Genomic DNA, 21,855 nt, shown 5'->3' on the forward strand with positions numbered 1-21,855 from the left:
TTCTGTACGAACGGTGGCTTGTTTTAATTGTGTTGACTGTAATGGTACAATCGGCAAATATTGACACAAATTATAATTGGATCGGGGGTTGAAGATGCTTACATCGCATAGCTCTTTGTTAATTTCTGGTTTGATTGTTTGCATACCGGTATAATGTTAGTGAAACTTTGGAGTACGTTTTTTCAATTTTTGTTACATCAAATTAAGGCGAATGCCACATTGCTAATATTTTCTTTTCGAAGTCGTTTTTGGGTTTTTTATCATCATGTTATAATAAAATGACGAGGGAATCGTTCGTATAAAATTCCTTTGTCTATTTCCACCATGTCTAAGTAAACAAACGTTTTTTTACCAGGACAATTTCAGTAGGTAGCTATAATATTTAAAGCCACACGATTTAAAATTTACATATAATAACGGGTTGTTGTTGTTCATTTGTCCCCCGGCCAGGCTTACCGCAGAGTTGTCCGCAACCAAAACAGCGCTGTTTACTTTCCATTCTGGATTCGTGCGTTCTGCATTAAAGGTACCTATGTAGTATAAGCAGGCTTTGTTAGAATTACTGAAGAAAAGTTTTGTCGACTTCGGCTATGTGAAATGTGTAAATTAGGTACCTGTACAGTTAGTAAAATTACGTAAACTATGAAATAAAAAATAAAAAGTTTTTACTGCTTTAAACGTGGTAGAAGTTGGTTTATATTTATTCAATTTTCTATACTCTATTTTATCCACCGATTGTAATGACTGGACAATAGGATTGAAGGTATGTAAGCTACAATACACTTCTTATGGTTATTACGTGTATATTTGCTTTGCCAGGAGTAATTTTTCTCAAATAAATAGAGCTTTTAATTCAAAAGGTAGTATAGTATTCCACTAGTAAATCGCAATCCAAATAATCTTATATAATTCTGGGTGGAATACATCTACATTTTTTTTATTTGAAGATGTTTGTTGTCGGCTTACACTAGTCGATGGTAGTTACAATAGAACAGTTGGTATAACTCGATCCTTGTTCCAGTTACCTCTGCCTGAGTGGCGTGGCCCGCGCGGACACCGTGGAAGAGGTTCACGACGGGCTCCACACGCTGCTCACCGTCTGCTGTATGCTGTGCAAGCCGCGCGTTGAAGACGTCAATAATATTAACAATGTAAGTAGAGCCTTGTTCCAGCTACCTCTGCCTGAGTGGCGTGGCCCGCGCGGACACCGTGGAAGAGGTTCACGACGGGCTCCACACGCTGCTCACCGTCTGCTGTATGCTGTGCAAGCCGCGCGTTGAAGACGTCAATAATATTAACAATGTAAGTAGAGCCTTGTTCCAGTTACCTCTGCCTGAGTGGCGTGGCCCGCGCGGACACCGTGGAAGAGGTTCACGACGGGCTCCACACGTTGCTCACCGTCTGCTGTATGCTGTGCAAGCCGCGCGTTGAAGACGTCAATAATATTAACAATGTAAGTAGAGCCTTGTTCCAGCTACCTCTGCCTGAGTGGCGTGGCCCGCGCGGACACCGTGGAAGAGGTTCACGACGGGCTCCACACGCTGCTCACCGTCTGCTGTATGCTGTGCAAGCCGCGCGTGGAGGACGTCAACAATATCAACAATGTAAGTAGAGCCTTGTTCCAGCTACCTCTGCCTGAGTGGCGTGGCCCGCGCGGACACCGTGGACGAGATTTACGACGGGCTCCACACGCTGCTCACCGTCTGCTGTATGCTCTGCAAGCCGCGCGTAGAGGACGTTTTTATTAGTATTGGAACTCATATCGACGCTTTTAAAATTGTAAATGAATTTTAACAATGGTTACTTTTATCTAAATGTAAATGATCAGTTAGCCGATCAGGAGATTATTATCAAAACAATTTGGTTTTAATTTTTTCATGTAATCCTTTCTTGTACAGAGTCCAGAGCGCTTAGCGGCAGCTCAATCCCTCCACGTAGCCCTGGGAAGAGGCTTGTGCGGGGCGCGCGCCGACTTTTGCGCGCTCTTTAGTGGCGCGGAGGTGGTCGCGCGAGACTTTGTTCGCGCTGCCAGGACCGGCCATTTGCTGAGGGTCATGGCCGAGCTGGACCATCAGCTGGTGCAGGTAATTACAATAGAATAACAATAAATGAACTAGGCAGGTCGGCAAGGGCTCTAGAGAAGGCAGCCATGTCTTACTTAGCTTGGTAGCTTTGGCTCTAAAACGACACATTACCGTGTATCGTTAATACGACTCAATGTGACTTATATTTGCGGTTGCGATCCTACTGCATCGACGAGCTTCACACAGATAAAAGTCAACGTATGCAGCTCGCATCTGCTGACCGGTCCTTAATTAACGCCGTATCGTTGACGTGTTTGCGCAGCAAACAGCGCTACCGTGCCCGAGACAGACCAAATAATCAAACGACTAACGCTGATTGTACCGTCCACAAATAAAAACGTAATAATTAGCTGCGTGTAAACGTGCGGACTAAACCGTACTTAATAAGACCGCTGGACGGCTATTTATAAACCTCACCGACTTGATTATTGTAGACTGACCAGTGTAAGGATGTGCATGGTCACGAACTCACGAAACTAAGTTTCAAATTATTTGTGAAGATAGGTACTTTGGTTTTATACATTTTATAAGTTGATTAAGACAGAGCGCGCTATATTATACTTAAACATCTAATAATGCATTTTATAAACTGGTTGTATCAAGTTATATTTCCCACGAGGAAAAGGTGACGGTATAAGCGTTTAGACTGAGAGGTTGTTTGTGTGAAATAATGTGGTTGTGCCGAATGAATGTTCTCATGTTCTCAATTATGTAGAGTTATATTCAAATAGTTGCGATTTTTTGAAACTCCTTTAACAGTTCTTAGATTGGACCTAATTTTAATCTAGAATTCTTAACTATACAATGAACGTATTCGTAAGGTACGAGTACTTATTTTTATCTTTACGTTACACATAATTATTACTAAGGACATGGAGCGTTTTAAATCTACAATTTTTTACCAGATCACTTTTCATCATTTACTATTCACTGCACCTAGCTACCTATTTAATACAGGAGCGGCAGTAATGTTTAGTTAGTAACTTGTGTGTGTTTAGTTTGTAAGTATGACTAACTGTATGTATGTTTTAATACATAGAAACCAGTACCGATAGCGTATAGGAAAAATCTCGTACAGTCGGCAAACTAATTTGCGCCGTGATTGGCTTAACAAAGTTACCGCTCGGGAGTCGATCAATTTAAAACAGAGAAGCAAGGAGCCAATTTATATCGACTGCCCTAGGGCTGGGCGATATCTCACATTTTGTATTTCAATAGATAATTGTTACGACATTTAATTCTACTAGGTTATGGTTAAATTGTAAAAAAAAAACTCATGTTTATGAATAGCAAAAGCTTTTTAAAAATATTTTTACTAAAAGAAATGGTTGACATTTGAATCAATCCATAAATTAAAATGATTCATACCTTATGTTTTAGTGGGATACCATTTTTTTTTATTTTATTATGCATGGGTTTACTCATGGCCACAGACTAGCCGAGGCGTAGACGTGGCCTACGATGGAGCGAGCTCGCCCAGAAGGTGCCTGTTCACTCTTGATTTGAAGGAAGACCATGGGAAGTTCTTATGATTTATTTTTTATTTTTACGAAATATATGTCGTCATAGTTTTCGGGTGACTGATTGAGAAGAAATTTTCGCTTTCAAAATGACAATGCAATGTCATGTAGCAACAGGGTCATTTCACGAGGACCATAAGAATAGAACACAACTACTCATACTCGATGTCTTTACATTTTTAATTAGACAGACGCATCCACGGGTATGTACTAGTATAATTTTTTGTTTACGATGGCCACGAAGATGAACAAAATAAACATAAAATACAATACACACGGAAACATCAGTCCGTACTTAGCTACCGTCCCCATCCCTAAAGTTTGCACAGACTACCGCAAACATATTACCGCTCGCTGCTCTGTTTGCGAAACCGGACCTTCCTCAAATACGGCGCGCTGCACGTTTTTACGGAGCCGACTGTATCGAAAGGTATGTTTTACTTACGGGGAGAGTCAGAAGCGGACTTTTGTACTGACGGATGTAGACTAGCAATCTATAAATTGAGTATCTACTCTGTTCTGTGCAGAAAAACGTACATATCGCAATTTATAGATTGCCAGTCTTCATCCGTCAAAAGTCCACTAGTGATTCTCTCCGTTCTTGTGAATCAGGACGATGACAAGGGGGTGCCCGAGCCTCCTGACTGCCCAACGTTCCCCTACCTCCCCTACAGTACACTTGGACGTATTTTTATTCTTAGCAAAAAGGATCTCTAACCAAAGTTATTGCCGGGTAAACTAATTGATATGTATAATTTTGTACGCAATGCTACACATCGCTAAATAATAGGATATTTAAAACTGTCGCGGTTTCAACACATATTAACTCACATTTATAGACGGGTCTCACGCGAAATTTATTCAATTACCTTTATTTACCGACCGTCTATAAATCTGAGTTAACAGGATATTTTTTTATAACTAATAAATAATACGGTACGAAGTACATGGTTAGTAAAGCTCGGATGGTCTAGTAGTTGAGAAGGTGGCACACCAGTCAAGAAAAGCTAAAGGTGTAAACCTATTAGGTACTAAGGTTTAATTACAAAGTTCGATTATTGCCGATAAGTACGTAGGTAGGTAATTAGGTATACATTTTTTTCCTACATATTAGCTGCGTCAGTATTTCACTTCTTCAATCTTTATTGACGATCTTCATTGGGCTTTCTTGCATGAAACACATATCCACATGAGACACCCCTCTCGGGTGGCCATCTTTATTTCCCTCGCAAACAGCGGTGCCCTCTGCCGTGTTTGATCAGTATTATTGTCTGTGGTAATTGTTTGTTTATGCTTTTGCAGCGTGTGTCTGTGGTAAGGTAATGAGATACGGGGGGCGCATGAAGTTACTATGACTCAGAGTATCAACTGACCAGTCGAGCGTTTTAATCCTACGAAATTTTAATGATAACGTGGTAATTTTATGCGAAATAGAACCCGGAAACTACCAGAACCTTTTGATACGTTTTGCTCAATGGTTTGCTATCCTTAAATTTGTTTTTGGTAATAAGGAATTTTATATAATCTTTCTAAATCGTCATATATCGATTGTTGAGCTCTCACGTATATGATCCGAGTGGATTGTCTAACCGTGTAGGTACGATCTATCTAAGCTTGGTACAGTATTAATCCGTAATCCCACAGTTGTCACATCATATCATACTTCTCTGGCCACCGACTCACATTCAATGGGTTGTTCAATAGGCACGTGACACATTTCTATAAAAGCGTAGCGTCCATGTGGGTTTGGTATAAATAATTGGTGATTCTGCAGCAAGAAAAGTATAATCAGTGATACCGAATGCTATTAAATCATAAAAATACCTACAAGTTACAATTCTTGAGCCTTAAACTCACCATCGGCGAACGCAATGATACTCCAGGCCAATCCATTAGTCCGGTATCGATTGCGATGGCCGAGCCGCGGCGGGACCGCCCATTATACCTACCTTACTGTTGCCTACCGACCTAGTGGCTAGCTGTAGCTATACTGTGCTTGTTGAGCGATGTGTTCTAAGCAAAGTCTCTAAAAGCGTGGTTTGAAGGGAATTTAAAGGCTTGCTGGCTTGTCAAAGCTTTCCAATCATCATAGGTACATTGGTGTTATTTACAGTTGCGCACAGGCTACGCTTGGTTGCGACGTTAGTATGATGTTGCTGTTGCTACAGGCTTAATCAAGCGACATCTCAACTAACTATAATATTACGTTATGACCAATTGTAATGGATTATCATCATATTAACCTTAGCTCATGTCATGTTACTACATATTTGCTCGAGGGGCGTGACCGACATCTCAATTTCTCTCAGTTACCGACAAGCAGGGAATCATAAAATGTGAAAAAATATACCGTCTTTGCTAAATCTTTTAGTCCACTAAGTCCAGGGACATCGTACTCGTTTTTCCCAATATTGTTTGTTGTAAGTGCAAAGGTTGTTGAAATTAAACTCTTCGTCATCTTACCCGTTAATATTATGCGTGATCCAAATGAGCCTCCCTGTGAACTAACAATTTTCAAACACTATATCAAAAACATTACAATCACTCATAGCCAATTTGGGCCCCCACAACATCTGCGGTCGGCGTAATAAACTTATAATTGTGTTTAATGCATACCCCGCAAACGAGCGCGCACCGGGCCTCTAGACATCAAAGTTTCAGCGGGGAATCGAACCAGGGCCCTTGGGAGTAGCAACTAGATACGCCGGTGGAGATTTTTGTTTGATGTATTGTTTGCTTTGTGTTGGATGGGTTTGTTTGGAAAAGTGAATGAAATAAAGGAAATAATGTTGATTAAGTGTTTAATTACGAAGTCGGTTTTAGGGAGTGATTATGGTAGTTTTTGCATGATTGTTATGTCATACCGTCAAAGAGTACAGTTAAAAATAGTGTGATAAGAATTACAAGAAGGATAAAAAAATATTCTTCTATTTAGTGTCAAATGAGAGGTCTTTCACATATGTTCAAATTGATAGTACCTACTTAAGTATGTTGCCGTTATATTTAGTGATTAAATAAATAAGGGATAAACAAACATTTTTAAAATTTGGCGTAGACTTACTCGGCTTAAACCGACTCTTTCCTTGAACTATAACTTGACCAAAAGTTGTGGAGTCGGATCGCGTGCCACTAAATCAGTTACACGAACCAAGTTAAGTAGTTTGCAGACCCCAACGGAATCTGGTTGCGTGAGGGACGCCAGTTACAAAGGTAACATGCTTCACGGGACTTGTCTCTGATTTCCGGACAGATTTTCTGTTTCTGACGGATAAATGGCTCCTGCTCCGGTTGGGATACCGGATACATTGTACACATTTATGAAGTACAAAAATAGTGATAGGTAATTATTTGATTAAATCTTGTCATATTTTGCGTAGGGAAAGGTTGTTACTCAGCATTCCTTACTAGGTAGTGTTCACTAGCTTCGTCTAGATTACTTGAAGTTTACAGGAAACTATGTCAGTTGAGAAATATTCCACGTTAATTTCCCCATTTCAAAGTTTTTGAAACCATCTATAAATACTACTGAAAACGGGGTGTACATACTTATTTACAATGTTTGTTTTGGCAAGTTCCCTATATTTCGGTAGGTACAGTCACCTGCACTAGTATGTTACTCTCCGAAGGCGGCAAAAATATGTGACACGCTCTTAGGGCTCTACAAATAAGATCGTGTCAGATATTTTTGCAGCCTTCGAAGAGTAACATACTATTGCAGGTGACTGTACAGTTTTGTTTTTAAAACCAAAGCTACGAGCTACGAGTAACTCCACACAACACATGTTTATCCAAAGTACAGATACGAACAACGAAAACATGTAAGCTATAGGTACCTAACGGTAAACATTGGTTGCGCAGGAGTCGTTCATGGAAGGCGGGTGGGGCCTGGAGTTCCGTGCCGCGGTGCAGCGCCTGCTCACCCAGCACGCGCCCAGCGAGAAGGAGGCACCGAGAACTAACCCTTGCAGTGAGTTCACTTTAGAGTGCTCACTCCATACAGTTTCCTTATTTCATAAATAATACGTTTTATGGTATGATTAAACGTATTGTTTATTAAATATTTAGTTAATCGCATCATATTATTACAAATAAGTTTTAGCAAATCCCGCTTAAAACTTATTATAAGTAAGTTTTTATCTATGTATGGAGTGAGGACTCTTAGCTTCCTCATTTGTCTATTTATGTACAATCAGCTGCAGAGTAAAGGTACTCGCACTGGGTAGAGTTTTGTATGTAAATGTGCTAAGCTAATCAATAGTATTGCTGTGCTGTCTGTATTGTGCCTAGATAACGTTTAGTACACTTTAGTCTGCGAGCCTAGCACAAATGGCCCTTCGTCCTCTATCTCTCTCAAAGTTCTAACTTCCAGTAATTAAGAAAGATATGGTATTCCTTACGTGTAGGGTTTGCACGACGGATCCAAAATGTATGGGAAGATCCGCGGATCCGGATCCAGATCCGGATAATTTCATACATTTCGGATCCGGATTGCAAACCCGACTTACGTGACAAGCGAATATGATCATACAGTCTCTAAATGCCGAATTACACAAAAATAAATACATAAACAATTAGGTATTCATAGACTAACAAACGAACAAATAATAGAAAATCTGAAATTCTGACGCTTCATAACGAAACTATCCGTTGGAAAGTCACCTGCTAGCTATTAAAAAGGACATGTAAAATATCTGACACTATCCTTAGATCCACTATGATAGTTGGATGTCATAAACCCACATTGCCCTGTGATAAAAACAAAATGTTAAGGCTATTCAGGGAAAAATATTGCTATTGGAGGTTAACACCTTATCTTACAATCGGCTTACATAATTCTCTGTAAGTATGTTATTTGCTTATGATGTCAATAATGTGTTTTTTTTAATGTAGTGCAACAACCCAAGTTGGATGAGGCGCTGGCGGAAAATATGGTGATTGATTTGGTCGTTCTCATCGGGTACCTGGTCGTGAACAACCCACTGCTGCAGGTTAGTGCCGTGGTTCATAGTGGGTGACACTCGTACTTTTTCAGATAACAAATTTTATGACCACAAAAGTAGTCGTGTAAAACCTCCCAACTATATTCCAAAGCTCCCAAGTATGGTCCAAAAAATAACTGTACTTTTTTCGTTCAGGTGCGACTTTTACTGTAGGCAAGATATGTTTATAAATAGAAGAAAAAACACGGAGTAAACCAAAAGGGACATTGATATTGATACTTACTTAATTTTCTTTTGAACTTGTGGATCGTAGTTGCAGTACTGGACTAGAGTTGGGAGGTTTTACGGTACCTAATTAACTTTTTCTCCCGAAGCTAGGGTTCCTATGATAAATCTAGGATATCGGTACAATAATATGTAAACGACTCTATAATTCAGTGCATAGTTATGGATTTAATTATGGAGGAAAAAGTTACCCATTATTTCTATTAGACATTTTCTCAGCAAAATTAAAGAAATATTCAAGAAACGTAGAAGTGTGACCGTTTGTCGTTCCCATGCGGGCGACACCTGTGAGACACCTGTATTATACCTTACGTTTCCTTAGTACCATCCACTCATCGACTCAACCGCTATGGATTTTTAATTGGTCGCAGAAATTAACATCCATTTATAATTAACTAGAGTACCGATACCGTTGAGCTATAAATTTGTTAGTACACTTTAGAATACAACATTAATCATTGCAAAGACCTTAAGTCGTGTGTTTAAAAAGTACATTCGAATGGCAGTCTAATCATATTTCTTTTAACACGGTGTAATGGCCCCCAATTTCGATCGGCTACCTTATCTTATTATAAATATATTCGTAATGGAATAATTAACATCAGAATAATTAAACATAACGCTATTTTACCGTTGTATGTTATTTTGTTCTAACTGACAGGCCGATACCGCATTCACTGCCAGGGGGCGTGGCCTAGGAACAAACTTGTATGACGGTAGACGCACATGTGCGTCGGGGGCAGTGAATGTGATACCGCCCGGCGGACTGTTTATCAGTGGGCCCTTAAATATGTTAAATTTGAAAAATGCCCACGAAGGCATGAGTCAAAACGATATCTGGGGCGGTTAGGGCTAACATAAAGATTAATATAAAATAGTCATCCATTAATGTGACCTATTTGTGTTTTAATGAATCATTAGGGATTCTCAGATTGGCGTAAGTCGTTTGGCATAAGTTACACTCAAATTAAAAATTGGTCACTTTGTATAAAATTACTTTGCAAAGTGTCGCGATACTTCCATTAAGTTTAACCAGTTGTGCTGTTGAATCCTGTCGTAGTTCTCACGGGGTCAGGTGTCCATTATTGTCCGGCGCAGGCCGTAAAGCATGCGTGGACGCATCGGCACAGGCAAACAGGTGTGGCAGGAAGACGTTCGGTGTCGTGAGGGATGTTTTAATCATGTAATAGGGGATGACTTGTAATTTAGATATAAAACAATTGACAACTCTTGTCTTGTGTGTTCACAGGTGACTAGGTAAACCGAAATAAATATGTTTACCTTTAGTTCAAGGGCTGTAAGAAAGCCTCATTATTAGTATTATAATGATACCTTTGTTGTGGGTACTTGGGCATCGATAGAAAACATCAGGTTTCATTCGTCACTTGTGATGACATAGCTGCAGTTTATGATGAGTTAGGTAGTATCAGGCGTGGCTCACTCCGCCCTTTCGTCGCTTTGCTACAGGTAGCTAAAAGTCCATCCACATCAATTTTGGTGGCTAGCCGTAAGCCGCGCGTGGCGCTATCGCCACCTAGCGGCCATATCTGTCCTGATCGTAACAGACGCGTTTTGTTAGAGAGTGAGGCTTCTGTACCTAGTGTTATTATTTATTCTGTGGTAGTATTAAGTTGTTCCTAAAAGCCAATGCCAATACGGTCTAACGGCGGCTAAAGTGGTACTAAAGTGAAGATCTTTTCACAGGAGACAGTCTGCTCGGGCTGGAGCGTGGTCCGCATGCTGTGCACGCTGCCGGCCAACTGGCTGGTGTCGGGCGAGCACTCTGCCGCGCTGCTGCCGACACTGGCGGCGCTGGCGGCGCACCCGCCGGCCGCCGCCGTCATCCGCGCCGACCTCAGCCTGGAGGTGAGGGCACTGTTTCAACTAGTCCTTATAAGTTGTCTCTTTGAAATGTGTAGCTTGTTTCTAACACGCGGTGAACACCGCCATAAAGGGGCTCACAGATTACTAGTTCGCCGGACGATATCAGCCTGTGAGTTGTTCGGAACTGTCAAATTTTGTGTTTAATTGACAGGCCGATATCGTCCGACGGACTGGTAATCAGAGGGCCCCTTAAACCTCTTTGCGATCAAATCTATTTGTTATATGCGAATTGTGAGGTGGAAACGATTGTGTACCCTTTTGTCAACATGTGAAATTTCGTGGACTCAAATTATAAAACTATTTGACATATTATGTCGACTGTCCCAAGCAACGTGGTTAGGACTTTCGGCGCCACAGTCATGCACATATAATACGAACCAAACTAAACAAAACCTAAACAAAATAAACTTTTAAAAACCTCCGTCTTATTAGTTACCTACCTGTTCTATGAACAATGATGTTTAACCGCTTCCGTCCCCATGTTTACTTCTTTGCGTCAGTGGCACTTACCGCTCTTACATGGAAGTTAATTTGTTGAAATAAGTTTCCCCATAAGTTCGGGTGCAGCTGGGCGAAACTTCAGTAATTGTGTTGTCGCAGATGAGTCCCAATTTGTAGCTCTGAATATTTGATGCACCTCTAAGTGCTCGCTTGTTTATGGCCATTGAGGCAATGCGCTAGGTTGGCTAATTTTACTTTTAGAGGGCTATAATCTAACTGTGTTTTCTGGATGTTTTGAGGATGATGTATGTTTTGAGTAGATATTTTAGACATTTTTTTTTAAATTGTTGTTGTAAGGACGTAATGTCCTAGGAAAATAAAGGCTTTTACCTCGGAATGAGAGATAATAAGCTGCAAACTGGCATACAACGTCATTATGGTGTTCTAAAGGTTCTTTTAAAAGTTACAGAAAGCCTCATGTGCGCGTCCGAAATCCCACAATCTATTTTGAACTTTTATTGACTAACAAAGGGTTCCAAGTGCATAAACAAAATACGTAACTGTTTCTGAGTTCAAGAGGATTTTACGTTTGAGGACCTGTACAAAAATCGTTTAGCTTCGTAAGGCTCAATGTACATACAATGTACATACATACTAAGGCTCAATGTACATATTCGTTACAATGTAATTAGAACCTTCCATGAAACAAATAAAGTAGCATTTGGTTTGTTTTCATTGCTTATTAAAATAAATAAAATTCATCCCAATTTACTTATACAACAGGGTTCAAATTAAAAATAGGAAATATTTGTATGATGTCACTCTCACGAAGTCAAAATATATTTTATGAAACTACCGACAGTCTTTTTTATTAAAGGACGCAAGAGATTTAAACATAATTTATTTCAGATGCTGCAGAACTACTTGGAGAGCGAAGATGCTCAGAAACTGAAGCTAGTCCACCTCATCAAGCAGGGCCGCGCCAGGAAGCCGCCTGGTAAGAAATAAAAGAGGAACCACATTGCCGCGTACCGTACGTATGCACGCATTAGTTTCATGTACCGTTAAGGGCGTCTATCTACTTTTGAGTAGCAGGCGATTTAAGAGCCCCTATATACGATATTGCCGTACCTACCATGACTAGAGCATTTCTATTTGATTTTATGATTTTATACCTGACGGTTGCCAACGAAACTTTTACTGTGTAGCAGGATTGTCGTCTCTAATTTAAATTGATTATAGTGTAGACAAAATTGGAAACCTTCATGATGATCACAGTTTTTGTATTTATATATATCAAGTATCAAACAGCTGCCTGCTAAATGAATGCGGGTTAGAGATTGTACCCTCCGAAATATCAACTGAATACATATATATATTATTTATCTTTCTGACGTTGTAGTTAAATCTTCAGTCATCAACAATGACCCAAACTATAGAAATTGATTAAATCGCTTATGAATGAATTTAAAATACATCCCGACGACCTTTCGAACCGAACCCTTAGCGTTCGTGGTCAAGGGGTTATTTAATCCGTTTCCATCGTTCTATTTCATAAATAATTGTCGCGATAACCGAAGACAACATTAATTACACACAAGTTACTTCAAATATATGTATATGTGGTGCGATTAATATTAAAATTCAAGTTAAAAGGAATTAAAATTATTCTAAGGGCCTATTTACACATTCATTATTAAGTACGAGTTTATACAATTAATAAATGGCATATGTATGAACTCATACTTAACACTCAATCAATGTGTAAATAGGCCTTAACGCATTTATTAAAAAGTGTTACTCGTTACATTACATTACACACATTAGCATAGGAAGCATCTTGATGCTTCCTATGGCGACTTGTTGCCAATTATGTATTGGACTTTTTAAGGACTTAAAATATTAACCGATTCACAATATTCGTACTAATTTCTGCTATTTCTACTCGCATCTACATTGGCATGCAATCTACAACATAAGAATATGACATGTTCCAAAGAAACTACTTTTTTTTCTGTGAAATAAGTCGTTGAGAGTTGTTTCGATTGTTGTTGTTACGATCAACTTAATTTCGAATTAATTTAACGATGTAATTATTTAATCAACTGAATCTGATACCTACTTGTAAATAAAAGGACAACATCTGTTTAACTGGAGAAACTATAAAATGCTTTGCCGACGATGAAGATATATCTGTAGAAAAGTACTTATAGATACTAATGACTTATTATGTTTTACAGTAAATAATGGTGCTACTTTACCGCCCTAGTGCGGTAACTAGCACTAAACGTGCATATGTCGAAAATTTAAAGGGCCATTTGTACTGTAAAATACACGTGCGAAATAGTAATCGCAACTCTTTTCGATTTATAACACTCCCTTCGGTCGTGTTTTAAATTATCGCCACTCGTTGCGAATTTCCTACTTTTCGCACATTTTTTTTTTTTTTTTATTTATTTCTAACATACACAATAAACAAATTTACATATTTGAAATTTCGCCAAACTGCGGAACAGTTTGTTGGCGAATAAAAACAACATGTATAGTAGTGTACTATTTGGTTGTAGATGTTTAGTGCCAAATATACTAGCACTTTTACTGAGCACAAAGCAAGGTTGTTCATTTCGTCAGCATTTATTTGAGTAATGCTTGCATTTAGCCAATAAAGATACTGAGAAAAATTAAACTATGTATTGCTTGAGTCGGGCGGAATGTGAGTAAATGTCTTGTGTTGTACTGAAAGTACTGATAAATATCGTCATAGAATTGGTTGAACTACCCGTGCGAAGTCGGGGCGGTTCGCTAGTTTTGTATAAATACCATATTTTTAACGGTTTTGTTTATTAAATATTAGGACTCTGATGTACCCCAAGGGTGTCAACCGGCACCCTGTTAGTCGCTGCTAAATCGTCCTCCTCTTTGTATTGGCCGTTTTATGAATTAACTTTTATTAGAAGGTGACTTGAAGAATATTCAAAATTAACTGTTAAGACATAGAATCTTAATGAAATGTAACTTTTGTACCGATGTACTTTTGCCAATAATTTATGAACTGTTCGAAATAATCAAGCCTTTTTGTCGGTTGTGGCCTGAAGCTAAGGTCTAATCAATTTTGTCAAATTATTATTCTACAATATAAAATGTACGAAAAAAGGTACAAAATTACTGATTTTATTACGATATCATCAGTGATGTCCCTGGAAGTTTTTTAGTCTGGTTAGCCATTTTCGTATACAATTATATATAGTCTTATAATTTTCTATTCAAACAAAAACAAACAAAACGGAAGCGGTTCTTGTTTGTGAAGATGAAGAATGCATTTTGAAATGATAAGACTTTAGTAATATGGACTGCTAGTGGTGCCTTGGGGAGTTCTCAATTTAAATGTGAATTGCGAGAAATTGTATGGTAAACTGTAACAATAAGTATGTATAATTTTTGGGAATGCTGTGATAGAAGTGCGAGAAAAGAATTACTTAAATTACGTTTCATTGTGTAGAAACTTAACAAAAAAGTATTGTTATACATATAACATAAAAGCTTAAAAAGGCTTAAGCCAATCCAATATTGGAAATATTTTTCTATTTTATTTTCACTTTTATTTTAGGTATTTAATTTTGTGATAAATTTCTTATTACTAAAACTGTGATTTAAGTATATTTTTCTTAATTATACTCTTACTCAAATTAATATTTTTTATTGTAGTCTGTAATGTCACGATGTGTTCTAGTGATCCAATGTATTTTATCTGTGATTTCTTTTCATTAGATGTAGTAACTTCTCCGAGTGAAACTTTCCTGTGTACTTCAGTGGCAAATAAATATTTGTGTAAAAGTAAAATGTTTTATTTAAAAGCACCTGCCAAGGACCGGCACAAATCTGGGGCCTCTACTTTAAACACTAAGGTTTTCCTGTCCTATCAAAAGGTGTTGTGATGTGGTCAAGCATTCGCCTGCACATTTCTAATAGGTTTTCCTGTCATCTGTAGTTAAATAACTGTTATGTGTACTTTTTTCAAAATTAGACAGACAGACCGAGTGATCGTATAAGGGTTCCTTTTTTCCTTTTGATGGACGGAACCCTAAAAAAGTAATAAACCCAGCATTTCTTTAAAAAATAATTTCCTTCGAGTATTACAGCATTAGGGACACATGGGTGAGCCGCAATGTCGGAGCGCGGCAGTTTTGAGAAGCGATCGCATGGAAAATCATTTCCGATGGAGACGAATGTCGGTTTTCTAAATGCATTTTTCCTTTTCGAAGTGCAATTTAAAGAGCTGACAATGGGTGATTTTTGATCTATGACGATGCATTGTAACAGAAACTTAATAATTTTAGAACGTGAACTTTTTAAACTGAGTTCCTACCGTCAAATGTGCGTCTTTGCTGCCTACTGGGTAATTATGCTCACTGTTTTCATACCTACCATGAAAACTATATAACAACCTCATTTATGTGTGACAAAACGATATTGATGGTCTTCTTTATAATACCTAGAAAATAATAATTATGAAATTTTAGTTATGAATTTTGAAGCAAAGTAGGCATAATTCTATGTTATAACGAAGAAGTGCACACACACACAGCGTACACAATAGCCATACCTTGTGGTACCTACCTACAACATAATAATATGGGTTAAACATAGACCGGTGCGTGATTTCTAATAAAATCTGAAGATACATTGAAGAAGTTAACTTATTTCACCGTAAAGTTACTTTTTGATAAATTCGCTGGTGATCCCTTAATCATTTTTGGGGCATCTTGTGTAGAGTACCTAATAATATGCAGGTAAGAATACGAAATTTTCAATGGTAATAGAATCATTTCTGGTCATGGGAACGTTGTCCAGTCGTGACTAGCGCCGGTTCTATTGGCTATTTATAGATCTGTCTAGATATTAGATGCATATGGAGGGCGAAAGGCGAGCTCTAAAAAATACTACGTCAACCCAGCATTAATGGAGGACAGCGAAGCGATGGAGTCGCGGTGAATCCCTCAATTTAATGTAACTGGTGTAGTATATATATAGGTCATATGCAGGTATAGGTCAAGGAATTTGTTTGCAAATTGGTCCTTATACAAGTGAATATGTTTTAATTTTGTTGACATTAGTAACTTCCAATTTAAGTAGTAGGTACATATTTATCCATCATTTTTGTTAGGTACCTACTATGATAAATTTTTGTCTACACTAGATGTATGGAATCGCGTGCAAGAACGCAATAAGCAGATCTGGTCAAGAAGAAACCTACGCAAATCAATCAGTGAGATGATATTTCTTTTGTGAGGATAAAATTGTTGTAGGTACTCTTATTGTATTTTATAATGAATTCATGACCCGTGTGGTACATTGTCTAATGTGTGTTGTGTTAGCATAAGTTTATTTTACATGCTTTTTATTGTAATAATTGAGATGAATGATAACTAAATGTGCATTCTTTCTATAAACGGATCTCTACGGCGGTCTTTGTGCTATCGAAATGGCTGGTGTGACTCGGCCTTGTACTCGTATAACATGGACTACTGATATCATGCGGTACTGAACCACGCTCACTAATAATTAAGTTAGTATTCTTTCAGTAAATTGGAAGTTGATTAAAAGTAATCACGACATAATTAACTCGTTCACAACGCGGCTGCGTTACTTACGTTGATAGACGTAGGTATTGCGATACTTGTTCAATTGGCCAGTAGATATACACTTGGCCATGGCCGTGACCGCTGCTAAACGTGTTAAGGAGAGGTAATTAAGTAAATCATGCTATTATATATCAGAGAGGTAAGTATAATTCCAGAGCAAGAGAAAAGCAGAACTGAGGTGTAGCCGAGCACCACGGATATCAAGAACGCTTTAGTACCTACCAGGCTTCCGACACGGCAGATGCCGAGAGAAAACATGCGATGCAAGTGCAAGGTATAAAGTAGTATACATACATACATACATCACTGGCTCAGTGACCCAAAGAGGATCTTGGCCTCTGACACAAGAGAGCGCCATTCTGCCCTATTCTGCGCCACTTCACGCCAGTTGGGTATTCCGAGGGCGGACAGGTATAAAGTAGTATAAACAACTCAATTACCCTGAAAATGAAAATACACTATGTTGCACGTCAGATCCTTCGGCTATATCACTAGCTATTTTATACTAAAATTAATACTGTTATGGTAGGTACCTATGCGGGGTAACGATATAAAACTGAAAATAAATCAAAGTTAGACATAATTTCGTGATTTTTTCTATCGAGCCAACCATAACATTTTTCATCATTAGTTTCCGTGTAGGTAATACCTACATATTTATTCATGGCATTTGCCCTTCATTTAACGTGCAAAAATGAAATATACACAATGAATACAATTTGCGTTACTCTCCTCTAACAAATCAATACCCTCCTACTGTTATTCTTGACCCGAGTAAAATAAACTGTCTTACCGCACATTACCTTGCACAAGGGAAATAGGTTGTTGGTTCTCTTTCGGCGCACCCGTTCGTGGCACACCGTTCTAAAAGCTTTCTGTGGCAGACGTGCACATTACGCGTATAGTTTATTTTCCACCAGACACCGATATGTCTGATGGCTAGTACCTACAAATATCACCATAAACATAAAACAATTTTCTGTCAATAAATAACATAGTTATATTTGGCGTTTATTCCTTTATTGATTATTTTTAGAATATAATAGAATTCTTTATTGCGAAACCATGGTACATTTAGTTGTTACAGTTCAAGGTTGTGTGAACACATGGCACCCTGTTAGGGCATTGCAAATAAAATCTTACTTCTACATAGGTAGTTTACAAACATTAGAACTATGCCTAATTTTAAATTTAATTAATACATTTTAGAAACGAAGTTTTTACGTTTTCTTACACAATTCATTAGGTAGATAAATATTGGCCTGCATCACTTGATTTTTATCGCCATATGTCAAACAATAGCCTCAAAATTGGCCAAAGATCTGTGATAACACCCCATCATGACGCGGCCAATGATTTTATTACTGTATCATCTAATTACTAGGAACTCATGTAGATTCCTATCAGCAACACATGGCGTGGCGATCCGAGGGGTAGATTACACCACCACATATAGGAGCCCCTTCCCCGGGTTGTACTGGAGGGAAACATGGGCCTTCTTATGTTAGTTGAGGATTGACCACTTTTATAGACTTGTCAATCAATCTCTCGTAGGTATTATAAAAATCTGTTCTCGTAGGTATTTTACAGGAATCCGTCATCATCAGTCCCTAGATATCATTACCAAGTTAATAAGTCTTTCTCGCTAGCATAAAACAGTCGGACTTTAGGTATATATTCTATAGGGCAATCTCCAGCAGCCTTTCATCTTATCCCATCTGATAACTGATAAACTGACCCCGTTCGCCAGAGGGTAATAAAGAGTCCGAACTTTGATACTGATGGATCTCCAACATGGCTGCCGATATCCCAACCAGCTCAAGCATCAAATTGATTTTGATGCTAAAATTAGATCAAGAAAAGTCTGCAGGGATTGTGATAGCCCACGCAGTGCAATTGTTAGTTATACGTCATAATTCATAGAAGTTTGTTTTTTAAAATAACACGTGCACTGCGTGGGCTATCAAAATCGCTGTAGACTTTTCTTGGTCTAAGTCTAATACTTTTTCAATTTTTCAGTGATATGTAAACCTTCCCAATTATCACAATAATCGGACACGTATTGTCGTTTGTCGACCACCAGGTGACTCCGAACAGCAGTCATTATCGCCTATCGCGTGCGGGCCTCCCCCTGTAATTAACTAGATGGAGCCCTTGGATGCGCCCCACGGTGAGTAACGCGCGGGCGCGGTCAAAGCATTGACTTTTTGATTCCGAACATTCTGATATTTTAATAATTTCGGTAGATGTTCACGTGCGTCGACGTGTCGGCGTAGGTACACTGCAGATGATGTCGACTTGTCTGTACATATTATCTTGTCAGACAGACTTTATCAGATATTCCGTAACTAGTAGGTAGTACCTAACTTCTTGGCAGAAGTAGGAACGAATTAAGTATGTACATACATACTTACATGGGTATCCTAGCCTAGCTAAGTAACCCGAACCTTGAGGATCACTAATCTCCGTAACAAAAGGTGCCCTACTGCACTTATCCTAATAGCCCTGCTTGTCGGGGCAGCTGTTTCACTGTTTTCCTAACCAGTTCCGTTAACAACTAATTTTCAAACCCTTTTTAAATAACAAGGAAACAAAAGAAATATTAGGTACCTACTCAATAGAAAGGAGTATTAGGTACCTACTAATTGCTATCTGCATGCTGAAGGTTACCATTTTATAAATAGGTACACAGAAACATATTGTATAGGTATGAAAAATAGCATCTGCCAAAACGACTCCAATGATCATCTGTTCAAAGAGAAACATGACACAAGGCAGATCCCACGCAGAGTGTCTCGCACACAGAGGTGCTTGGGTCACCCCGCCCCGCCCCGTTCGAGATACTTAGTAGGTATGTTTACAGTTGCTCTACTAGGTATGACCCAGGCGTAACGGTTGGTATCATACTTCATGGCGGCAAAAATATAATTACATTTATCCATTAAAAAGTACCTACATCTATAGTAAGGATTTCAAGGATCCAGGCACTGATACATCAAACGTACAAATTGTAACTAATAAAATACATATTCGATATCAGAAGAAACTTCCGAATTCATTGTTTTTTTAGAGAGGTCGCTCGAGTCATTCTCTTCTATCGAAATAGGAACTAAAACGATGATGTAATCGCGATTTTGAGCTTGGTCCCATAGTAAAAGTTGCTCAGTATTAATCCCAAACCTCACTGGCAACGGGAATGCATTTATTTTTTAGCCAGGGGTATGTCTATATCTGCTCGTTACAGATAGTGTGGACTGTGGACTCAGTATGACTGATCCGTCTGAGTTAATTGCACTCATGCCCCGGAAAGCGATGAGAAAACTAAAACTGGCGATGCTGCCAGTTTGGTAGACGGCAGACATGACTTCAGACAAGAGCTTATCAAAACAGAGCTCAGTCGTCCATTACGTCCTTTGTAACGGAGGGAACACGAAGATTATAGGCCACCAAACGAAGGAAAAACAGGGGAAATAATTCGTGTATCAGCGAATTTTGGCATAGTTGTAGGTCAAGGTGCCTTACACAACATACTGAAAGTACTGGTGGATGGGGGGTGTGCTAACGGGTGGAGGGGGGTTTAAAGGTCCCTTTTTTTAGGTTTTCGTAAATAACTCGTAAACGGTGGCTCATAGCAAAAAATGTTCTTATACATAAGTAATCTATATAAAATTGCCTACAAGAAAGATTCCGTACACTTTTTTGCTAGGATCAATATTCAAGAAGATATCAACACGGGAACGTTAATTAAAATCAATTTTGTGGTCTGTTTTTTTTTTATATTTTCGTATATAACTCATAAAGAGTGGCTAATAGCAAAAAATGTTCTGAAACGTAAATAATCTACACAAAATTTCCTACAAAAAAAATATAGTACACATTTCGCAAAGATCAATATTTAAAAAGTTACTAAAGAAGGAATGTTATTTATAATCAGTTCTAAGGTTCATTTATTTTTAGTTGTTCGTAAATAACTCGTAAACGGTAGCTCATAGCAGAAAATGTTCTACAACACAAATAATCTACATACAATTTTCTACAAGAAATAAATTGAATACTTTTCACTAGGCTCAATATTCAAAAAGTTACTAAGCGAGAAAGTTAATTATAATCAATTTTAAAGTATCTTTTTAGTTTTTCATAAACAACTGGTAAACGGTAGCCCATATCAAAAAATGTTCTGTTACATAAATAATCTACATAAAATTTCCTATAAAAAATATACGAAATATTTTTCTCTGGGATTAATATTTTAAAAAATATAAAAGGGGGAAAGTTAATTACAATCACTTCGCAGATCCCTTTTTTTGCTTTTTCATAAATAACTAGTAAACGGTTGCCCATTGCGAAATAAAACGTTATACTTAAATAATCGTGATAAAATTATCTACAAAAAATATTATTTATACTTTTTCGCTAGGATCAATATTTCATGAGATATTAAAGGGGGAAATTTAATTTTAATCAATTTGCCGGTTTTTTTTTTAGTTTTTCGTAAATAACTTGTAAACGGCTGCGCATAGCAAAAATTGTTCTTATACATAAATAATTAACATAAAATTGCCTACAGGAAAGATCTAGTACACTTTTTCGCTAGGATCAATATTTAAAAAGATACTAAAGAGAGAAATTTAATTATAATCAATCTACACATAATAGTAACTTTATTTTTAAGATTGGGACGTATAGTTCTATAAATAAAATTTCTAATTGTCTTCGAAAACTACAAAATCATCATCATCATCATTGCTGACGGTGATTTCGATGGGGGCTCCGTTAGTGCATGAGCCAGAGCATACACCGCAGACACTGGATACGAAATTCCTACTTTCCGGCAGCTGCATCGCGCTCCACACCCGGTCGTGCATCGGCAAAATATGGTGTTGAGAATGGAGTCGGGTGCCACTGGGTCGTTGGTTGTCACCCTTTTGACGTTTCCTGCAGTAGTGAAATCGACAGTAGCATTATTGCAATGCAACGCGACATTAATGCCGACTGCATTACTGCCGCAATTGTCAAAATCAATGTTGCTTAGTAGATATTTGCTATTTGCGACAGTAAT

General features: G+C 38.2%; 1 protein-coding gene across 1 annotated transcript; it reads left to right on the forward strand.

Moving 5' to 3' along the window:
* Positions 1 to 1,452: 1,452 nt before the first annotated feature.
* Positions 1,453 to 14,994, forward strand: LOC134677077 (uncharacterized). The gene is made up of 6 exons (XM_063535527.1): positions 1,453 to 1,604; positions 1,899 to 2,084; positions 7,463 to 7,571; positions 8,495 to 8,592; positions 10,534 to 10,695; positions 12,064 to 14,994. The coding sequence occupies exons 1-6, from the start codon at positions 1,560 to 1,562 to the stop codon at positions 12,160 to 12,162; spliced, it is 699 nt and encodes a 232-aa protein (XP_063391597.1). The 5' UTR covers positions 1,453 to 1,559; the 3' UTR covers positions 12,163 to 14,994.
* Positions 14,995 to 21,855: the final 6,861 nt, after the last annotated feature.

This window comes from Cydia fagiglandana, chromosome 2 (assembly GCF_963556715.1).
Source record: "Cydia fagiglandana chromosome 2, ilCydFagi1.1, whole genome shotgun sequence".
In the NCBI taxonomy this organism is placed as follows: domain Eukaryota; kingdom Metazoa; phylum Arthropoda; class Insecta; order Lepidoptera; family Tortricidae; genus Cydia; species Cydia fagiglandana.

What these genes read in the sequence shown, in the direction of transcription:
- LOC134677077 (XM_063535527.1), top strand. Translation starts at nt 1,560, where the DNA reads ATGCTGTGCAAGCCGCGCGTGGAGGACGTCAACAATATCAACAAT. An exon ending in ACGTCAACAATATCAACAAT is followed by an intron (nt 1,605 to 1,898) that starts GTAAGTAGAGCC and finishes TTTCTTGTACAG; the next exon opens with AGTCCAGAGCGCTTAGCGGC. An exon ending in GCGCCGACCTCAGCCTGGAG is followed by an intron (nt 10,696 to 12,063) that starts GTGAGGGCACTG and finishes AATTTATTTCAG; the next exon opens with ATGCTGCAGAACTACTTGGA.